This window comes from Panthera onca, chromosome C1, assembly GCF_046562875.1.
Source record: "Panthera onca isolate mPanOnc1 chromosome C1, mPanOnc1 haplotype 2, whole genome shotgun sequence".
Taxonomy (NCBI): Eukaryota; Metazoa; Chordata; class Mammalia; order Carnivora; family Felidae; genus Panthera; species Panthera onca.
In genome coordinates, this window is record NC_138346.1 from 200315854 (window position 1) to 200338188 (window position 22335).

The window sequence follows — 22335 nt, forward strand, 5'->3', positions numbered from 1 at the left end:
CATTGTTTACTCTGGAGAGAGAATCCTGGCAGGAGCAGGAGCGAGGGTGGACTAGATGACCTCCAAGGTCCCCTCTGAGACCTTATGAGAGTAGGCTTACCACTCCAAGGATGACTCTCTAATTTGGTCTCCTGCCTCCAGCCTCTTGGAAGAAGGAAATGAATTTCACCCTCTGCTGAGCAACCAAGGAGGCACTTGGACCGGGGGCTCTATTATAACACTTACCCCACTCTACCTTGTATTGTAATTTTCTGTGTACATGTCTTTTTATTAATGTTTATTTATTTATTTTTGAGACAGAGAAAGAGGAGAGGGACAGGCAGAGATAGAGGAAGAGAGAGAATCCCAAGCAGGCTCCACGCTGTCAGCGAAGAGCCCCATGAGGGACTCCAACTCACGAACCCTGAGATCATGACCTGAGCTGAAATCTAGAGATGGAGGTTTAAGGACTGAGCCACCCAGGCCCCACTACATGCATGTCTTATCTGACCTTTTTGATTATAAGCTCTTTGAGGGCAGGGCCCATGTCTTGAAATCTTTGTCTCTGCCTTGTGCCACCTGTCCTGCCAATAATATGCCCTTGGTGACTGAATCTTTCTTTGAATTGAATTCCCCTGTAAATTCCCATATGTCAGATTCAGTTTCATTTTTTTTTTTTTAATGTTTGTTTATTTATTTTGAGAGAGAGAGAGAGAGAGAGAGAGGCAGAGAGAGAGAGGGAGAGAAAGAATCCCAAGCAGGCTTCACGCTCAGTTTGCGGAGCCCAATGCAGGGTTCGATCTCCCAAACCATGAGATCATGACCTGCCCCAAATCAAGAGTCCTGCACTCAACCAACTGAGCCACCCAGGTGCCCCTCAGCTTTCATTTTTAAAATCTACTCTGTAGTTAGTGTCAGTGTTTAGATCAAAAAGTGTTACTGGTATGTCATCAACTAAGAATAAAGGTCAAACCTCTAGACTGACGGTATCTGCCAAGATCTGCCTCATTCTACCTTTCCAGTCTTATCACCTACCACATCCATGTTTCTTGTTTGGCCTTCAAACCTTTCTTCCAGTGGTTCTGTCTGCAAATCACTGCCCACTGAAATCCCACCCAACATGCAATGCTTTCATGCGTGTTTGTGGCCTGAATGAAGCCTTCAAAAATGCCACTTCCTACAGAAAGCGTTGCTTTTTCAGCTCAGCTGAAAATAATCTCTTCCACTCCTCCACTCCTCAACACATTGTTTCTACCTCTTTATACCACTGATCTTTAAATGTGATGCAGCCTTGTTATCATCTCTGCTTATCTTACCCATTCCTTTCAGCTAACAATGGAATATGTGATTGATCACTTCTGCAAAGTGAAGAAACTTGAGCTCAGAAGGTAAAATTTCATGTCAAGGTCATACAGTATCTTCTTTTGACTGCACCAGGCTGTCGAAGAGCTCCTTTGAGGCAGTGTCTAATTGCCTTTGTGTCCCCCACCAACATGTAGTAGGTCCTCAGCAAACATTTTTGAATGAATAAATATGAGTTACCCTCCTCTGTAAAATAATCCCTTAGGATCTTCAAGGAAACGACTAAATTATTCGCAAGGCTTCACTTGCAAAGTAATTTTGTGAAAAGAAAAAGCAAAAGATACAAATATTCTCAATTTGATGAGCTTTTGTGACTCAGTCTCTGAGGAAGGAAAGCTGAGAAGAGACACAGCTACTACCATTTACTGAGCTCAAACAATAGTCCAGGATACGTCTATTATTTCATGTAACTCTGACTACAACCTGGTGAGGTATGGATTATGCCCCCATTTGGCAGATGAGGTAACTGAGGCTCAAGAGGTTTGTTGGCCAAGATAGCTTAGTAACGTGTTGAGTAAGGATTTCAAACCCAGGCAGGAATGACTCCAAAGCAGAAACTACATACACCATGGATGAGAGGAGGACATGAATTGTAAGAAGCAGTCTAGCATAAGGAAGTAATGCGTAGAGTAGAATTATAATATATTAATTGGGAGTGAGGAATATAATTGTCAAGTGGCCTGTAATTGGTGGGCCAGCACATCCCTCTTTATAGGACAGTCTCCGTGAAAAGCCAAGTTATCATTTGAAGGTGGCTAGGGCAGTTGAAGTCTAAGCAAAAGAAACCAGTGAAAGATGAATTGTTGAACCAGCTCCACTCAGATCAAACCTGCTGGTCAGGGCTCCCACTTCTTCCCTCTCTCTTTTATTTAGTAAATATTTATTAACCATTTAGTGTGTACCAAGCACTATCCTGGGCTCTGAAAAATCCAGCAGTGAAGCTTCTTGCCCAGCACGGCACGGCCTGGTGACACAGGCTGGGCTTATTCCTCCCCACCCCCACACCTTGTATTTTCGGTTCGGCAAAGATCTCCACCTCCTGTTGCCATACTCACTCGACTCTTGCATCAGCTATGTTGAGGCCACTGATTGGCCAAAGCTTTTTTTATTCTTCAATCACATTCCAGCCCTGAAGATACATCTAGATTGGATTTGAAATGTTTTTGAGGTTTCTTTAGCTTCAGACCCTCTCACAGATTTTAACCCTAATGGGATTCTCTTCTGTTCTGTATTCATTCTTTCTGAATTAATTTTCGAATCCCAAATTCTGGAATCACTCTGCTATAATAACCTTGTACCCTGACCATATCTGGGGCTGTGATTTATCACCCCAGAGGTACTTTTCTGTGCTCTTTTTATTATTTTCACGCACACCCCCTCCCAGCTCAGAATACAATTCCTGCCTTGGGGGAGCTTTTAGGGAAGAAACCTAACTCTAACCGATTTGATAAAACCAAAAGCAGACCCACCCTCCAAGGCTTATTCACACATTCGTCCATTTAATCACTCATTAAGCAGGCATTGTGCTAGGTGCCCAGGAAGAACCTTCTGGCTCACAGGTCGTGAGCTGCCAAGCCTTACAGCAGAACTGAGGTTGTGCCCTGGAGTTGTGCTTTAGGGGTAGGACAACCATAGACTCTAAGAAACAAAGCCAACTATCTCCTAAGACCACTGCCCTGGAGTCAGGCACCTGGATGCTAGCTTTTAGCCATGTGACCCAAAGTGATTTTTTTTTTTTTTTTTTTTTTTAGCTTTTAGGATTTGTTTCTTTATCTGTAAAACAAAGGAACTGAAATGAGCTCTAAACCTTCAGAGCCGCCGTATAGGGATTTGGGCAAGGCGTGTAATTCAGTTTCGTCAATTGCATACTGCGGACAGAAACGTTCAGGTTTCAAAAGCCTCACCCCTCTTAGTAAATAAAATACAAAAACTGACCAGCTGGGTTCTTTTGGATAATTCATTACGAATTTCAGTTTGGTTTTATCTGCTGAGCGAGCCCTCAGCGCCCCCTGCAGGCAAGACTCTGCTACAGTTCAGAAAGGACGGAGGGAAGAAAGGGTGGATTGAGGGCCACCTCTAAACCATTTTGAGTTTACAGGATTGTCCAGTCCCATGTCACCGCCTGAAGGTCCCGAAAAGAGTCCAGGCAACAGCTAAAGATTGTGTGGTTGCTGAGGATTCTCCGATGCCAGCATGGACCATACTCCCAAAGACCTCCCTACCTGAATGTACTTCCCCCTGTTTTGGCTTACTCTTTTCATCTTACAGACAGGAAGCCTGCGGGCCCACAGAAAGTTGGTCACAGAGCAGAGACTAGAACCTTAGTTCAGGCCTCCAATGCAGGGTCACTTGCATCATTGTAGGCTGCCCTGGGAGCCTCACATTTCCAGGAAAACAACTGGCTTTTCTCTGTTCTCTTTCCCCTCCCTCTCTCCACTCCTAGAAGCTCTACACATCCCATTGTCCATTTTCAGTCACCCCGAGGCCTGTGCTTGGAGTAATGTTTCCAGCATCTTGCCACCATCCCGTCCCATCTCTTCCTACTGAGTCTGTACCCATTCCGTCCCCAAAATAAGTTGGACGTGGACTCAGGATATCGGAGTTCAAGTTTCCAGTTCTAACCCTTCCCAGCTGTGTGAACCTAGGCAAGTCATGTCACTTCTCTGAAACTCAGTTTCCTGCTGTGTAAAATGGGGCAATCAAGTTTACCTCCACAGGGCTGCTGTGGGGACGTGAGCTAATGCATACAAATTCCTTAACAAGGCTTGATGCAGACCAAGCGCTCAACAAACCGTAATTATTATTTATTTTGTTACTGTTCTTATTTTAACATATCTGACTCAGTGACTGACAGATAGTTGGGTGTTCAAGAAAGGTGGTTTAACCATTAACATTTAGAATTTTGGAGCACGGAGACTGGCACTTAGCAGGAAGTGAATAAATGTGGTTAGTATCATTGCTTTTTTGACCCAAAGTCACCCAAGACGGTTACAGTCCTAACACCTCACCCTAGAAAAAGCTACAGCACTTCTTTTCACTCAGCAACAGGCTCCTCTTTCGTAAACCGCGGCAGCCAATGAGCAGGAAGATGGGCGCGGTTATATGGCAGCCAATACCAGCTGCGCAACTGCGCACTGGTTAGGCCCAGGCGGGTTTCCAGGTTGGTTTAGGAAATCAAGCCCGGAGGCGGTTTGTGGGGCGGGGAGTAGCTCCAAATCTCCTGACTCTACCTATCAACCGAGCTCTGATTGGTGCAGGCCCTGCCTGCCCGCCCCTTCCTCCGCCTGGCTCCGCCTTCGCGGAAGGGGGCGGGTACTACTCTGTTGGCTTTTCGTTTCTTTCCTTTTCCTTTTCTTCTTTTTAATGAACATTTGATTTTGGTTTATGTGTTTCCCGTCCAAGTTATAAATGACATATATTATTGGAGAAAATTTAGAAAATACAGGGAAGTACAAAGGTAAAAAAGAAATAACACGAAATGATATCTATCCCATTTTGTGTTTTCTAATGTTTTTCAGGCTTTCTGCCCTAAGCTGGTATTCCTCCTGTTAGGTGTTCTGTTGTTGCAAAAGTGTCAGAGTGGAAGCGCTCAAAATACCCATCAAAGCGGATTGGTTAAAGTAAGAAACAGATTCACCCACACAATGGAACATCTTGCTGCAAAGAAACAGGAGGCAGCTCTGTGTGAAATGAAAAGGTGTGCAGGTTTTAATGTTAAAACAAAAAACAAGTTGCAAATGATATATATAGAATAATCTCATAGATATCATATGATTACACAGAGGCAACAACTGTCTGGAAAGATAAACAGTTTGAAACAAACTGTTAGCATCCAGTTACCTCTGAAGTGGAGGCGGGATAGAGAAATTATAAGATTCTTTATACAGTTCTTTAAATGTTTTTAATAATGACAAGATGTATTATGTTTGTAACTAAAAAAAAATCCCTTAGAGAGGGGAGGTGCGACTGGGTGGCTCTGTTGGTTAAGCATCTGACTCTTGATTTCCGCTCAGGTCATGATCTCATGGTTCATGAGTTCGAGTCCTACATCAGGCTGTGCACTGACTGTGGACTCTGCTTGGCATTCTTTTTCCCTGTCTCTTTCCCCCTTCGCCACTCATGTGCTCACTCTCTCTCTCAAAATAAATAAACATTAAAAAAAAAATAAAAATTAGGAGATTTAAAAATAATTTTAAAATTTCAGAATAAAAATAAAAAGTAGGAGATTTTATGTAAAATCTCCCAATTTGTGAATTATCTTCGAAAACATGTAAGATGTGTTAACACTGGGCCTGCATTCCTGGTGCTATCAGCAGGTCTAAGTAGCTGGGCATGTCTCCTCCAGTTCTCAGTTTCCATAATAATAACACATAGACCACTTGACTCACATTAGAGGTCTAGCCTCTGTAGGAACCTGCCTTTGAAACCTCTGGACAAGGTCAAGATTCTTTAACATGGTATTCAAAGCCCTATGATGGTTCTGTGCCTTCCCTTTCACCTTCACTTGCTTCTATTCTTGTTCACTCTTGCTCAAACACACCCTTGTTCAAGGTCAAAGTGTAAGGTAGTGGCAGAGTGGGAATTAGAGCCAGGGTTTCTCGTCTTACTCTCCAGGCTCTTGTAACTACCTCATTTAGTTCTGTGCCCATTAACTTTGGGTGTTTGGTTTTTTTAATAAGACCAGGCCAAAGTGAGCCCATTTTTACAAAACCAAATGGAATGTAAGAAACAACAACAACAACAACAACAACAACAAAAACAACAACAAATGCTATGTTCAGAGGTGGAAATTTTGCTACCAGATGTGCAATATCACCAGTTTCTCACTCCCCTCACTTAATCTGCTCCAGCTGTACTGGCTACTTTGCTTTGACCATGGTTTTTTTTTTGTTTGTTTGTTTTTACATTTATTTATTTTTGAGAAACAGAGTGAGACAAAGCGTGAACGGGGGAGGGGCAGAGAGAGAAGAAGACACAGAATCTGAAGCAGGCTCCAGGCTCTGAGCAAGAGGTCAGCACAGAGCCTGATGCGCGGCTCGAACCCACGAACTGTGAGATCATGACCTGAGCCAAAGTTGGTCGTTCAACCGACTGAGCCACCCAGGGGTCCCTGCTTTGACCATGTTAAGCCACTATTGTCTCAAAGCCTTTGCCTTTGCCGTTAGACTTCAGCTTTGCTCTGTATCTTCATAGCTTAAGTTATTTTTTTCATAAATTATTTATTTTTTTAAACATTTTTTAAATGTTTATTTTTGAGAGAGAGAGAGGGAGAGAATGAGTGGGGGAGGAGCAGAGAGAGAGGGAGACAGATGATCAGGAGCAGGCTCCGTGCTGACAGGAGAGAGCCTGATGTGGGGCTTGAACCCATGAACTGTGAGATCATGACCTGAGCCAAAGTCAGATGCTCAACCAACTGAGCCACCCAGGCACCCCTATTTATTTTTTTAAGTAATCTCTGTGCCCAGTATGGGGCTTGAAATCATTGTGAGATCAAGAGTTGCAGGCTCTACCAACTAAGCCAGCCAGGTGCCCCTGTTTTTATATTCTTCTTTAGTCCTATCTCTTATCAGGTCACAGGTGACTCCATAAGGTGACAAACTTATCTGATCGCACTATATAAAATAATTAAATTTCAGCCATTTTATATCCCTTTACCCTGCTTTACTTTTCTTCCACTTAACGTATGAACTTGTTTAACTTTTGCCTTTCTTACATTATGGCAACTCCATGAAGGCGGACCTTGTCTGGTTTTCTGTTGTATTTTGGCACCTAGCACGGTGCCTGGAACATAATAAACATTCAGTAAATAATTTGTATACTCCTAGAAGAATCTTACTGTTTCACAGAGCAGGTGATTTTCAATTCATTACATCCGTCTCCCAAGAACTAAATAACTTTTGTTTTTTGGGTGACAGATGTGGAGAATGGAATGAGAAACTTGGAGGCATCAACCAGAGGAACATTTCCGAAATCAGAAAAATGATGGTGGGGCACATGGGTGGCTCAGTCAGTTGAGCGTCCAACTCTTGATTTTGGCTCAGGTCATGATCCCAAGCTGTGGGATTGAGCCCTGTGTTGAGCTCCACCCTGAGGATGGAGCCTGCTTGAGATTCTCTCTCTCACCCTTTCTCTCTCTCTCTCCCTCTGCCCCTCTCCCTTGCTTGTGCTCTCTCTCTCTCTAAAAAAGAAAAAAAGAGGAGTGCCTGGGTGGCTCAGTCGGTTAAGTGTCTGACTTTGGCTCAGGTCATGATCTTGTGGTTCATGAGTTCAAGCCCTGCGTCGGGCTCTGTGCTGACAGCTCAGAGCCTGGAGCCTGCTTCAGATTCTGTATCTCCCTCTCTCTGCCCCTCCCCACTCACTCTCTGTCTCTCTCTCTCTCTCTCTCTCTCAAAAATAAACATTAAAAAAAGAAAAGAAAACTGTTGACAATGCCAGAATCTTCTGACCTCAGTCCCTTTAGGAAGATGGAGGAAGATACACTAGGCATAAGAACATAGTGATTAAGTTGACAAAGAAACATTCAGAATAGATTTCATCAGGGTCTTTGAGTTAATGACCGCAGCAGACAACTCTTGAAATATCTGCCTGGCTCGCAATTCCACCTATGGCAACTATCCCATACATACAACAGTGGGCCATAATCATACTCTCCTGGCCTTGGCCTTTTAGACTAAATGGGATTGTCTGACTCAAGCTGGGTCTGAGTGTTTTCCAAGAATTGGAAATTTGCAAAGTAGACTCTTGTTAGATCTGAGTCATAGCCCAGATCAATAGCTGTGTTAAAATGCAGATTACTGGGGGCGCCCAGGTGGCTCAGTTGGTTAAGCGTCTGACTCTTGGTTTTGGCTCAGGTCATGATCCTCACGTTTCATGAGTTTGAGCCCTGACAGCATGGAGCCTGCTTGGGATTCTCTCTCTCCCTCTCTCTCTGCCCCTCCCCTCTGCATGTGCTTGCTGTCTCTCAAAATAAATAAATAAACTTTGAAAAAAAAATGCAGATTACTGGACCTTTCCTCAATATTCTAATTCATGATGTCTAGGGTAGAAGTTAGAATTTTTCCATTTTTTAAAAAAGTTTATCTATTTGTTTTGAGAGAGAGAGAGAGAGCATGAGCAGGGGAAGGACAGAGAAAGGGGGAGAGAGAGAGTCCCAGGCAGGCTCCTCCACACTGTTAGCACAGAGCGCGATGGGGGGCTTGAACTCACAAACCATGAAATCACAACCTGAGCCACCCAGATACCCCAGAATTATCCATTTTTAAAAAGCATCTCAATGATAAAAAATGGTAGAGTTGAGAGCTAGAGGAATTGTTCTGTCCACTGAAACAGCCACTAAGCTGGCAGAGATGGTCAGAATAAACTTTTTTGGAATGCTGGAATCTAACAAGCCATATACAATAATCAGGGGACTGCTTAACACAGAAAGAGGCTGTTTAAATTTCAGTGTTTAAAGAAATCTTTGGGGGCACCTGCGTGGCTCAGTTGGTTAAGTGCCCAACTCTTGATTTCGGCTCAGGTCGCGTTCTCACAGTTTGTGGGATTGAGCCCCATGTTGGGCTCTGCATTGACAGCATAGAGCCTACTTGGGATTCTCTCTTCCCCTCTTGATGCCCCTCCCCCCCTCAAAATAAATAAATAAACATTAAAAAAAAAAAAAGAAATCTTGGGGCACCTGGATGGCTTAGTTAAGCATCTGACTTTGGCTCAGGTCATGATCCCATGGTTCATGGGTTTAAGCCCCACATCAGGCTCTCTGCTGTCAGCACAGAGCCTGCTTCAGATCCTCTGTCCCCACCTCTCTCTGCCCCTTCCCCTCCTCTCAAAAATAAATAAACATTTAAAAAGTAAAAGAAAGAGAAATCTTTGTTAGGTCACTGGCTGATCGCTGAGGAATAGAGATGTCAGGGACCACCATGACAAGGAATGCAGTTTTTGCAAAGACAGCTTGGAGAAGTCACCAAACAAGCAGAGCACTACAGGCCGCACGGGCAATTATAGCTTAGCAAGGGAGGTGTGATGGTTAATTTTAGGTTTCAACTTGTCTGGGTGGCTGGACATTTGGTGAAACATTATTCTGGATGTCTGTGAAGGTGTTTCTGGATAAGATTAATATTGAATAGGTAGAGTAGTATTGTTGAGGGCCTGAATAAAACAAAATAGTTGATCTTCCCACAAATAAGAGGGCATTTTCTCCTGCCTAGGTGACTTGAGCTGGAATAGCAGTTTTTCCTGCCTTTGGACTTGGACTGAAACTATACCATCTTGGGTCTCCAGCTTGTGACTGCAGACACTGGGGCTTGCCAGCCTCCGTAATTGATCCTATTGGTTCTGTTTCTTTGGAGAACCCTGACTGATACAGATTTTGGTACTGAGAGTGGTTCTAGAAGAACAGAAATTTAAGGAGTTTCAGAATTGATTCTGGGGGCTCTGGAATTGGCTCTTCTACTCTTATTAGACTTAAAAGACACTAATGGCTCTATTTCTGGTAGTAAAGATAGCACTGATAGTCTATGGTATGATCTGGCAATAAAGATATTAAAAATGCCAGTATCAGGTACTTTTTAAAATATTTTCTGTTATTTTTTTTAAGTTCTTTTATTTATTTTGAGAGAGGGAGAGAGTGTGTGCATGCATGCAAACAGGAGAGAGGCAGAGAGAGAAGGAGACAGAGAGAATCCCAAACAGGCTCTACACTGACAGCATGGAGCCCAACGTGGGGATCGAACTCAAACTGTGAGATCATGACCTGAGCCCAAATCAAGAGTTGGACACTTAACTGACTGAACCACCCAGGCACCCCAAGATTTTAAGTATTCTCTACACTCAGCATGGGGCTTGAACCCACAACCCTGAGATCAAGAGCTGCGTGCTCCAGCCAGGTGCTCTCACCATCAGATATTCTTAATCAACTACTTATAAGAAGCAATGATCTAGTGACAGTATGTATGATACTTTTGAACATTCTTGTCAAACTAAGAAATGTAGTGAGCTTGGCTAATTGCTGCTGCTTCTTCTTCTTCTTCTTCTTCTTCTTCTTCTTCTTCTTTGGCTAATTGCTTCTAATGTCACTTTCCCTACAATGTGGGGGTAAGAAAGGGATGAACATGGGGATACAAATGAACACATTCCCTGTTATCTGGTATGGAGCTATGGAGCTGGCAAATGCTTTTCTCTTCATACCTGTCGATAAGGACCACAAGAAACAGTTTGCTTTCAGCTGGTGTGGTGGCTAATTTAATGGGTCAATTGGACTGGACCATAGGGCACCCAGATATTTGGCTAAATGTTATTTCTAGGTGAGTCTGTAAGGGTGTTTCCAGAGGAGATTAGCTTTTACTCAGTAGACTGAGTCAAGCAGATTGCCCTTCCCCATGTGGATGGACACCGTCTAATCCACTGAGGTCCCAAATAAAACAAAAAGGCAGAGGAAAGGAGAATTTTTTCTCATTGTGCTGACTACTTGAGGTGGGACATAGGTCTTCTGCCCTTGCACTAAAACTTACTCTGTTGGTTTTCTTGATTCTCAGGTCTTTGATCTTGGACGAGAATATACCACTGGCTTTTCTGGGTCTCCAGTTTGCAGATGGCAGATCATGGGACTTCTCAGCCACCATAATCTCTGAATCACTTCTAAATAGCCTATACATGCTGTCGGTTCTGTTTCTCTGGAGAATCCTGAGGCCAGCAATATACCCTCACTGTTCTGCCTCAGGAATATATCCATTCTTCAACTCTATGTCAAAATTTGGTTCACAGGACAATTGATCACTGTCTTAGCCCATTCAGGCTGCTGTAACAAAGTACCATAACTGGGTGGCTTATAAAAAACAGAAATTTATTTCTCACAGTTCTGGGGGCTAGAAGTCCAGGATCAGATTGCCAGCATGAATAGGTTCTGATGAGATCCCTCTTCTGGGTTGCTGACTGGCAGACTTCTCATAGTATCCTCACATGGCAGAGAGTGAAAGATCCGGTCACTTTTTTTTTTTTTTTAATAGGCTTCATGCCCAGTGCAGAGCCCAATGTGGGGCTTGAGCTCACATCTGGGGTCACTTTTATAAAGGTACTAATCCCATTCACGAGGGCTCCATCATCATGACCTAATCATGTCCCAAAGGCCCCACCTCCTAGTACCATCACATTAGGGGGTCTGATTTCAACATATGAATTTTGGGGGACACAGACATTCAGGCCATTACGATCACCTTTCCCTTCCACAAGACATCATCCTGGTCCATGACATTGATGACATCGTGCTAATGGGCCCTAGTGAGCAAGAAGTAGCAACTACTCTAGACTTATTGGAAAGACATCTGTGTGTCAGAGGGTGGAAAATAAATCTGACAAAAATTCTGGGGCCTTCTATCTTTGTGAAATCTCTAGGGATCCAATGATGTGTGGCATGTTGTGCTACCCCTTCTAAGATGAAGGATAAGGTGTTTCATCTGTCCCCTCCTACGATGAGGAAAGAGGCGTAACACCTAGTGGAACTCTGGAGTTTGGAGGCAACATTCCCCATTTGAGTGTATTACTCCAACCCATTTATTGAAAAACCTGAAAAGCTGCTACTTACGCGTGGGGATAAGAGCAAGAGAGAAGGCCAGGCTGCCATGCAGGCTGCTCTGCCACTTGGGTCATATGATCTGGCAGATTCAATGGTGCCCGGGCCAGTGGCATATGGGAGGCTGTTTGGAGCCTTGTCAAAGTGTCCTGAGCAGTGTCATTCCTCCAGCATTCTGCACACACTCCCATTAGAACACTTCTCATATTGTTTAGCCACTTGTTTTTCCCAACAGGCTGTGGGTTCCATAAAGACAGGAGCTGTGGGGTGTCTGCCTGGCTCAGTCAGCACAACATGTGGCACTTGATCTCCAGGTCAGTGAATTGAGCGCTATGTTGGGCATACAGCTTATCCAAAAAAAAAAAAAAAAAAAAAAAAAAAAAAGACAGGAGCTGTGATTATTTTGTAGTTGTGTACCCCATGTATGCCAAGTGTCCACCAGGTAGCAGATGCTAAATATAATTTTTAATGAATACATTTTTCAAAGGGGTACTTTTTTTTTAATGTTTTATTTATTTTTGAGAGGGAGAGAGAGAGAGAGTGTGTGTGAGCACGGGAGGGGCGGAGAGGGAGACACAGAATCTGGAGCAGGCTCCAGGCTCCGAGCTGTCAGCACAGAGCCTGAGACAGGGCTTGAACTCACAACCCATGAGATCATGACTTGAGCTGAAGTTGGATGCTCAACTGACTGAGCCACCCAGGCACTCCTGAATACACTTTTTAAAATCTGAAAATGGCATATGTAGAATATACAGCAATGCACATTCAAGAATAGTGGAATGACCCAGGGTCCTCTTTGTGGGAATTAGTTAAAAGGTGACTCTTTCAGAATAGATGCCACCCCTAACCAAGAGGACACTGCTTGGTGAGCAGGGTGTGGGCTGAATTTTAGTCTTCCTTGGTCCCTTCAGTTAGGTGTCCTTATCCAGTGAACAATCTGCCCAACCATACCACCAGATCTGCAGGATCCTTTATACCAGTGATTCTTAACTGTGGCCACATATTGGAAAAAAGGGGAATTTTGAAAATATCCAAGCTCACACCCCCATCTCAGATATTTGGATTTAATTGGTTCTGAGACTTTGACTTAATTTTAAAGCTCTCAGGTATTTCAATGTGCTGCCCAGGTTGGGAATTACAACTTTAGACTTACTGATGTGAAAATCTCAAACTAGACTCTATTGCAAACGTGTGTTTGTGTCATATAGGCACGCACTGACATACTGATGGGATGCATGATACAGCCCAAATGTTAATGTCAATGCCAACGCCAACCACTGGCACTTCTACATTTACTTTCAGGAGCCTTCACCTTAACCAACCATTCCCAGATATCCAGGCACTCCCCCAACCTGTCCCACATTGAGGGGGGAACTAACTTAACAGGCGGTTGAACCACTACACTGGGACTACAGCTTAAGTTCGTGGGAGCAGGTGCTCTGAAGGAAAGTCCTTGCTCAGCAGAAACCTGGCTGTGTGGCTTGGAGAAACTTCACGATTCCCCGCTTTGGTTACTTTGCTTATAAAAGTAAACTAACGGCGTGGGTCTATTTCCCAGAAATATCACAAGATTTAATGAACAAATAATTGTGAAGTGCTCATAAATATAAACTGTTGTGCTATTGTTAAAGAACTTCATTGTACAAAATTCCATAGAAATCTCAAAAAGAAAAAAAGGCACTGACACAGATGGTGAGGAAGCTGCTTCGATAGATCTGCTCCTGCAGTTCTGAGTTTCTCTGGTCCCTGCCTTTCCTGAGTTTCGTTTGTTCAAGGTTTGTTGTGATTCTGAGACAATAGCCCCTGTTCTTTAAAAAAAAAAATCACTCTTTTTTTCTCCTCCTTAAGCCAGCTTGTGTTGGTTTTCTGTTACTTGTAAACAAAAGTGATTTTATTCCAGGGAATGCTATGCTCTAAAAATGTCAACATGATTTGTACAAGAATAATTTTAACATATCTTTATTTTTATCCTGAAACAGGATTCATATGAAGATCTGTATTCGATATATGTAGTTATACTTAGTAATCTGCCTTTATAAAAATGTCCTATGCCCAAGAATGCCAGCAAATATCATGAGAAGCTACTTGTACAGTGGCCCTCAAACTTCAGTGGACATTAGAATCACTTGGGAAGTTTGTTGAACAGATTTCTAGGTCCTACCCTCAGTGTAGCAGGTCTGTGAAGGGGCTTGAGAACTTGCATTTCTTACAAGCTCCCAGGTGATGCTGATGCTGGCCTGCAAGCACTTTAAGAACCCCTGCTGGAGTATTTTCCAAATTCTAAGAAACATCTGGGGTACTTCTGGGGAATCTTATGACCTGTGCTACGTGTCTATGGTTACTGGTTCATATATAAATTATCTGAGGATTTTACCAAAGATATATTTAATTTTTTTAACATTTATTTATTTTTGAGAGAGAGAGAGAGAGAGAGAGAGAGACAGGGTACAAGCAGGGGAGGGGCAGAGAGAGAGGGAGACACAGAATCTGAAGCAGGCTTCAGGCTCTGAGCTGTCAGCACAGAGCCTGACGTGGGGCTCGAACTCATCAGAGGTGAGATCATGACCGGAGCTGAAGTCGGCCACTTAACCGACTGAGCCACCCAGGCGCCCCAACAAAGATATATTTAAACAAATATATTTAAGCTTTCTAAGTTAGTGGTGGAACGTGGAAAAGCTGTGCCTGTGAAGCAGTAAACCAGCACCTCTGTTTGTTTGTTTGCTTTGCCCATAGTTCAACCGCTCCAAACCCACACACTAAGGACCCTGAATCTGTCCACCCCCAGCGAAGCGAGACCTTCTGGCTGGGTCCCCCCCGATTTGGGCTGATTTCGCGCCTCCAAACAACCTTGGCATGATGTCTTATCTTAAGCAACCGCCTTACGCAGTCAACGGACTGAGTCTGATCACTTTGGGCATGTTCTTGCTGCGCCCCTCGGTGAGCTACCCGGGTATGGCTTACGAATCGAAGAGCTAAGTGCCGCCAACAGCAGCAGCAGCAGCAGCAGCAGCAGCAGCAGCAGCAGCAACAGAATGGAGGTCAAAACAAAGTGACACCTGCGAAAAAGAAGACCTCTCCAGCTCGGGAGGTAAGTTCAGAGAGTGGAATGAGTGGCCAATTTGCTCCCCCCTCTAGCACCTCAGTCCTGGCCATTTCCAGCAGCAGTGCTCCTGTGTCTATCTGGAGCCCAGCTTCCATCTCCCCACTGTCAGATCCCTTGTCCACTTCCTCTTCCTGCATGCAGAGGTCCTGTCCCATGACCTATACTCAGGCTTCGGGTTATAGTCAAGGATATGCTGGCTCAGCTTCCTACTTTGGGGACATGGACTGTGGATCTTATTTGACCCCTATATACATCACCAGCTTCCTGGACCAGGGGCCACATTCAGCCCCTGGTACCAATGCGGTCATCAGCCATCTCAATCAGTCCCCAGCTTCTCTTTCCACCCAGGAATATGGAGCTTCAAGCTTGGATTTTAACTCAACCACTGATTGTTTGGATCATAAGGACTAAACTGCCTCCTGGAAGCTTAACTTCAATGCTGACTGCTTGGAATATAAAGATCAGACATCCCCATGGAAATACCAGGTTTTGTGAAGATCCGTAGAACCTTTTTGTGGGCGATTTTTAAATATACTGGGCTGGACATTCCAGGTTTAGCCAGGCATTGGTTAAAAGAGTTAGATGGGATGATGCTCAGACTCATCTTCTAATCAATGTTCGGGGAGGCATAGAAGGAAACATGAAGGGCCTTAGAGGGGCCACCAGCAACCAGCAACCTGAAATGGACAAACCAGTCTACTTAAGATCCTGTCATAGTTTTAGGTCATTTGTTTTCCTGATTTGCAAAGTGACCAAAAGCATTCTAGCCATGTGCAACCAAACACAACCAAAAATAAACAAAACTAAATTGTGAGGGAAAGGAGGGAAGGACATAGCCTTCTTAAGCAGAGGGGTTCCAATGTTTTAGCCAATCCGTGGTTGAATCTTAGGAATGAAGTGTCTCAAGCTCACTCATGTTTCATGACCAATTGGTAGTTGGCACTGAAAAACTTTTCAGGGCTGTGTGAATTGTGCGACTGATTGTCCCAGATGCACTACTTTGTTTTAAAAATAATGTTCATAAGGAGTCAATATGTAGTTTAGGAGACAATCAGTGTGTGTCTTATATAAATGGTGCATCTGTGGTTTTTAATCTGTGCTAAACTTCAGAACTGGGATCTCCTGTTATTGTATGCAACCTTGAACTCCACCTCTACAGACGTTCCTCTGTGATTAAGTAGGTTATAATTATAAGCAAATTCAGAGCAACTGAGTACTTACCTAAAAAGATTGCCTTTGGCTGGAGGTGAGCTGCACTGAAACTTTACAACAAAATATCTCTGGACAAGGAGAGTGAGAGAAGAGAAACAGGACATTAATTCATCTGTAATTTACTGTTGGTAAGTCTAGCAGTATGGAGACATTCGTCAATTGCTCTGACCCTGATGAATTTATAGACTGTGATCATTGTCATTTATGCTTGCAGATGTTAACTGGAAAAGTTATATATGCATAAACTTTTTCTTCCTGGATTTGGCAGATATATATAATTACATTAAAATGGTTCTGGCACACAAAAATAAATGTATTCAAAATGTATTTTTTAAATGTATTTTAAACAATATTTATCTTACTTTTATTATAGCATGATAGAAAAATTAACCAAAGATACGTCGCAACAAAAAGACCATGAGTTACCATTTTCATAAAGTTCAGGCACTTTTAAATTAAGCTGCTCCAAAAATTATTCATTTTATCTTTCTAAGAATTCGAGCTTGCTTTTCATCTTCACTTCAAAGTTTCAATTTTTGCTTGTTTTATCCAACCATTAGAGTGACTTTAATTTAAAATAGAAATAAATGTGGAGGCACCTGGGTGGCTCATTTGGTTAAGCATCTGACTCTTAATTTTAGCTCAGGTGATGATCTCACGGTTTGTGGGTTCGATCCCCATGTCAGGCTCTGAGCTGATGGCGCAGAGCCTGCTTGGGATTCTCTGTCTCCCTCTCTCTCAAAAATAAATAAAAATAAATGTCAAGAGCAGATGGTACACTAAGTGAGTGTAGATGGAACATCACTCCCAATAAGGCAATTATTGATCACAAGTCACAAAAGCACTATCATCTATGAACTTAGGGGATTTCGTAAGCCTGGGCTGGGGAAGAGGGTCATAAAGTGCAAAATGGAAGATGTTACTTTTTCCTCAACTAATTTTTTTTTTTAACTTTTCAAATTTTGTAGTGTTGTAAAGTTAAAAAAAAAGGCATGTGACTTATGATCACTTTTTGCACTGCATCTTTGAGGTAATTTTATTGCTGGCCAATTGAATCTCAGCATTCACATCTCAGGAGTGTCTATAAACTTTTCACCAGCAGTAGCAATGGACATGCATTTTGGAAACAGACATCTAGTGACTTTTCTTCAAGGGCAGGGTCAATGACTAGTCCAAACTTACCATTCAATGGCTTTAAAGCCTTTTTTGTAATAGAGTCTTGCAACAAAAGACTCATCACAATTCTGGGGCAAATGATCTATTAAACTGGCGAATTGGAAAGGTGTTGATATTGGTCCCAAATGTTATTCTTCTGGCCTGGAGGAGTCGCACCACTCATTTGTATAATAATTAAAAAAAAAAAAAATTTTTTTTAACGTTTATTTATTTTTGAGACAGAGAGAGACACAGCATGAATGGGGGAGGGGCAGAGAGAGAGGGAGACACAGAATCGGAAGCAGGCTCCAGGCTCTGAGCCATCAGCCCAGAGCCCGACGCGGGGCTTGAACTCACGGACCGCGAGATTGTGACCTGAGCCGAAGTCGGACGCTTTAACCGACTGAGCCACCCAGGCGTCCCTGTATAATAATTTAAACAAGCCTTATGGTCAAATCTGAATCAAGAGCCCACTCAGCAAAGCAAAATATAACCTAAGAAATAATTCTGCTTCTCTGGTATTAACTAACTTGGAAACCTCAACTCCACAATACTGAGTGACTGTAGGCAAAACATAATTTCTAATTCCAGTTCTTTCAATTTGTACAAGGCTAATTAGAACAAGAGGTAACTAGCTCATATGAAGAGTTCTCTAATTTTTATTTTTTTTTTGAGAGACAGTGCAAGTGAGTAAGGGGCAGAGGGGGAGGGAGGAAGGGAAAGAGAGAGAAGTGGGGCTCACCTGAAGCGGGGCTTGAACTCACCTGATGCAGGACTCTAACTCACATGAGATCATGACCTGAGCTGAAGTCAGATGCTTAACCAACCGACCCACTCAGGTGCCTTCTAATTTTTATTTTTAGTAAGCTCTACACCCAACATGGGGGTTGAACATATGACCCTGAGATCAAGAATAGCACATTCTACCGACTGAGCCAGCGAGGTACCCCTTTCTAATCATTTTATAAATGCAAAATGGACTGATGGTGCCTTGAATGATATCCTATCATTCCTGTTTTCCAGGCTGCTCTTAACCTCAGGTCTTGGATTAGGGTTTGTTTTTCAAGAGGCTTTCTCTGAACACCTCTGACTAGTACCAGAAAGGAAGAGGGAATTTCCTTGTGTCACAGCCCCCTGCCCCATAAACTGCATAGCACTTATCACACTGTGCTGTTTGAGTTCCCTATTGCAGGTACCCTGTCTGATTCATTTTAGCAGTCCAGTAGTATGTCTCTCTTACCCCTTTCCAGACAGTGGAAGAAGGCATTCGACACAATTCACTGATGACAATTTATTGTAATCTGTTGGCAGCACACAGATATTTAATAAAACCAGGACTATGTTTACATAGAAGTGAGCAACAATACATAGCCATTCTATGGGAACTGTGTGCATTTAATCATCTTCCTCCTCATCACGTTTGAGATGTTTAATCTTCTTCTTGTGCCGCTCAATTTCTTTCTGCAGACGCTCAATCTCCTTTATATGATGACTGATCTCATCTTCATGGTGTTTCTTCAAGGCTGCTAGTTGTTCTCTAGTGCGTGCTCTACAAGGACACAGTGGCTGTGTTTAATCCCAATCCTTCATCCCGCAGAGATCTCTAAGCATAACCCACAATACCTAAGGCAAAGAACAGCAGTCCCAATCCCATGGGAGTCTGGCTGGTCACCCTCTTTTATCCTAAACCCCACCAGTGATAGAATACTCCATCTCGGGATATATCCATCTTTAGGAGATGACCAAATGATTCCATTATCCTGGTGCCAGTGCCTGAAATTCCATCGTTTGTGAGTTATTCCTTTCAGATTTCTCTTTAGAAAACTCCAGAGTGGTGTGACATTAAGTCCCCAACACCTCACGACAGGAACCACCCAGAGACCAGAATCCCTTTTTTTGTGGAAAAAAAGAGCAAAAGAAGGGATGTAGGGACAAAGGGGTATTGTTAAAGGACAAATACCCATGTCCTATCTCAATTTATCTAGGGGGCTTTCTTCGCATAGGGAAATGCATGGCTCACTGAAAAGGCCAAAATGAAGGGTAAAGAAAAAAAAGTATTGGCAGCTCAATTTAGGTCTCAAGAAGGGACATTCAAATGTTGCTTTGGCTACATTTGGGCCTCGGTTTTCCTTAACGTAAAATGTGGAGGCCCAATTAGATGGTCCCTAAGGGCTTTGCCTTGGCTCTCTGGTTTGGCATGGTGATAATCTTTTTTTTTTTTTTTTTAAACATTTATTCATTTATGAGACACAGAGAGCACAAGCAGGGTAGGGACAGAGAGAGAGAGGGGGAGATACAGAATTGAAGCAGGCTCCAGGCTCTGAGCTGTCAGCACAGAGCCTGACGCGGGGCTTAAACTTACAAGCTGTGAGATCATGACCTGAGCCCAAGTCGGACGCTTAACCGACTGAGCCACCCAGGTGCCCCGGTGATAATTTTTTTCCTAAGTTTATGTATTTTGAGAGAGAGAGAGAGATAGGATCCCAAGCAGGCTCCACACTGTCAGTGCGCAGCCGGATGCCAGGCTTGAACCCACAAACTGGGGGATCATGACCTGAGCCAAAAACCAAGAGTCTGATGCTTAACTGAGCCACCCAAGTGCGCCCATGGTGGTAATTCTTAAGAGTGAGTAAGAAAGGGCAGAAGTGAAAAGATAGACCAAAGGACAAACAGAAGATTAGTTCCAAGCTGCTCCCCACTGGGGGTAGAAGTCAGAAAAGGATAACTAAGGGGTGGGAAAGACTTGCTAGGTTCAGCCTGTTCTCCACTCTTATGCAGGAGAGAAATCTATCCAGCCCAGACGCTGGGCTGGGCTGGGCTGGGCTGGGCTGGGCTGGGCTAGGCATGGCAAAAGTTTCCAAGAAGTGCGGGAGGAGGATTCCAACCAAAAGCAGCTGCCACCAGCTCCTGTGACCCACTCACTCTGGCCGAAATGGAGACGCATGAGGTTCTAGAAATGGCTGAGGGTCTGAAGAGTCAGGGAGTTCATCCATGTGGAGGAGAAAAATGAATTTAGAGGGGTTAAGGAGTGGGTGAGGGCCACGGAAAGCAGGCTCAGAAGGTCTGCAAATATTGGGCAGTGGGATCTAGACACTCTTGGAAGAATCTGGAAGCCACTTCGCACGACCAGGGGAGAATTCCCTGGGTGGGCATGGTAAATGATTCAGGAAGAGTTGAGCCACGGTTTGAGAATTTTGGAGACACGCGGATGGAAATGGCATTAGGCCCCCAAAAGGGCCTCTGGACTATTTGGCAGGGGAGCGTCCTATAAGTGGCGACAGTCGTGACCTCAAGTGTGAGGGGTAACTTAAGTACAGGTCCTGCGAGTTCTATTGGGGGATGGGCGCCCCTAGGGCACCAGGGAGGGAAGGGTAGGGGGACTGGAAGTTTAAGTAGGATCCGAAGGCCCTGAGAGATCTCGGACTGGATTCGGGGTTCCGTGGGCCTCACCGGAAGTATCGTTCCTCTTCAGCTTGTTCTCTCTTTCCGAAGGCCCCACCGGCCTCCCGGATCGAACCCGCGCGGGAGTCCTCTGACTGCGGAGAGAGACGAGAACATCGGTAAAGGTGCGAAGAGATGGGATCCGCGCTCAGGGATGGGACAACGGATACTCCTGCCAGCGTACCCGTTCGGAGCTGAAGCCTCGGGCCTGCATGGCCCTAACGCCCCACACGCCTAGCCGCACTCGCGCAGCAAACGCCGTGACAGCCATTGTTGTCAGAACCGCACCTCTCCAAGTCCCCGGCGGCGCAGACTCTCAGCAGGCGCTAACGCGCTGGGAGCCACGCAGCCAATCTTTTCCATGGAGAGGCGGGACTTACCTAGGAGTAGCAAATAATGAGGGGGAGGGGGAGGGGTTCCTGCAGTTCGCGGCGAATCCTGAGCTAGAGGCGGGCCTATTCTTAGCCAATCTCTGGCAAGGGCTTTGGGGCCAAAGGACAAGAATAATAATGGAGGAGGAACTCAGTCAGAAGTCGTATTTTGAGCTCTTGGACCTGTCAGACTGAGTTGTGGCATCCACCCCATACCGCGATTCCAATCCTGAAGTTATTAAACACACAAAGAAAGCCTTCCCTTTCCTGGGCTACTAGCATCAAAAAGATGGCTAATGTAGGGGTTGGGGGGCTATGTCCAGGATGCTCCGACTTAGAGTTGTGGGGAAAAATTTTTTATAAGTATATGTATATGTGTGTATATATATATATGTAGTCTCTTAAGAGATGCCAGTGTTCTTTTGTTGTATTGACATTTCACTCAAGTTGCAGCTTAAATGTCACCTTCTCAGAAACCTTCCCTGACCTCATTAGTCATTTTATTATAGCTCTGTTTTGTTCTTTCTCTCTCTGTCTTTGCACTTTTCACCGTTTAAAGTTATCAGGGCCTGATCAAGTAGGCACTGAATTTAATATTTGTAAAATGCATTAATATGCAATCAAATCGGCTTGATAGCTGGACTTTTGGTAATGTGAAGTAACGAAGTGGAAAAGACCATAAGTAGGAGTCTAGGGAAGGCTTTGCTTTGACCTTCCTAAAGCCATCTAACAAGTGTGAACAAGACCGTAGGAGTTATAACCTTTTCCTAAGTCATTTTCTCTCTCTGAGTTCAGTTTTTTTCCTCCTTTTAGAGGAGAGGTTTGGGTCAGATTATCTTGTTCGTAATTATAAAAATACCTTCATTACTTTCCATGAAGTTGTGGAACTGTTTTATTGATCATCTTTTGGTTGGAGAAATACCAACCCTGGTTTGTATGACTTAAATGAGAGGAAATAACCTGCAGGGCACATTTTCAAATGTTGATAGCATAAAACTTGGAAAAACACAAAAGCAGAAGGATAGAAATAATAATCACTTATAAGATCACTACATAGTGGTAATACTTTGCTGTGTTTCTAGATGATATTTAAGTGCCATTCTAGTTTCAGAAATTCTGATTCTAGTTCTCAGATACTGTTGTTTCTTGAT

General features: G+C 43.7%; 1 protein-coding gene and 1 pseudogene across 1 annotated transcript; one reads left to right on the forward strand and one right to left on the reverse strand.

Moving 5' to 3' along the window:
- Positions 1–14755: 14755 nt before the first annotated feature.
- On the forward strand, positions 14756–16502 carry LOC132672582 (homeobox protein OTX2 pseudogene; annotated as a pseudogene).
- A 2146-nt stretch (positions 16503–18648) lies between these two features.
- On the reverse strand, positions 18649–21134 carry ATP5IF1 (ATP synthase inhibitory factor subunit 1). The gene is made up of 3 exons (XM_060624768.3): positions 20998–21134; positions 20823–20908; positions 18649–18921 (listed from the first exon to the last, which is right to left on the reverse strand). Exons 1-3 carry the CDS (start codon positions 21082–21084, stop codon positions 18768–18770), a joined length of 327 nt encoding a protein of 108 aa, XP_060480751.1. The 5' UTR covers positions 21085–21134; the 3' UTR covers positions 18649–18767.
- Positions 21135–22335: the final 1201 nt, after the last annotated feature.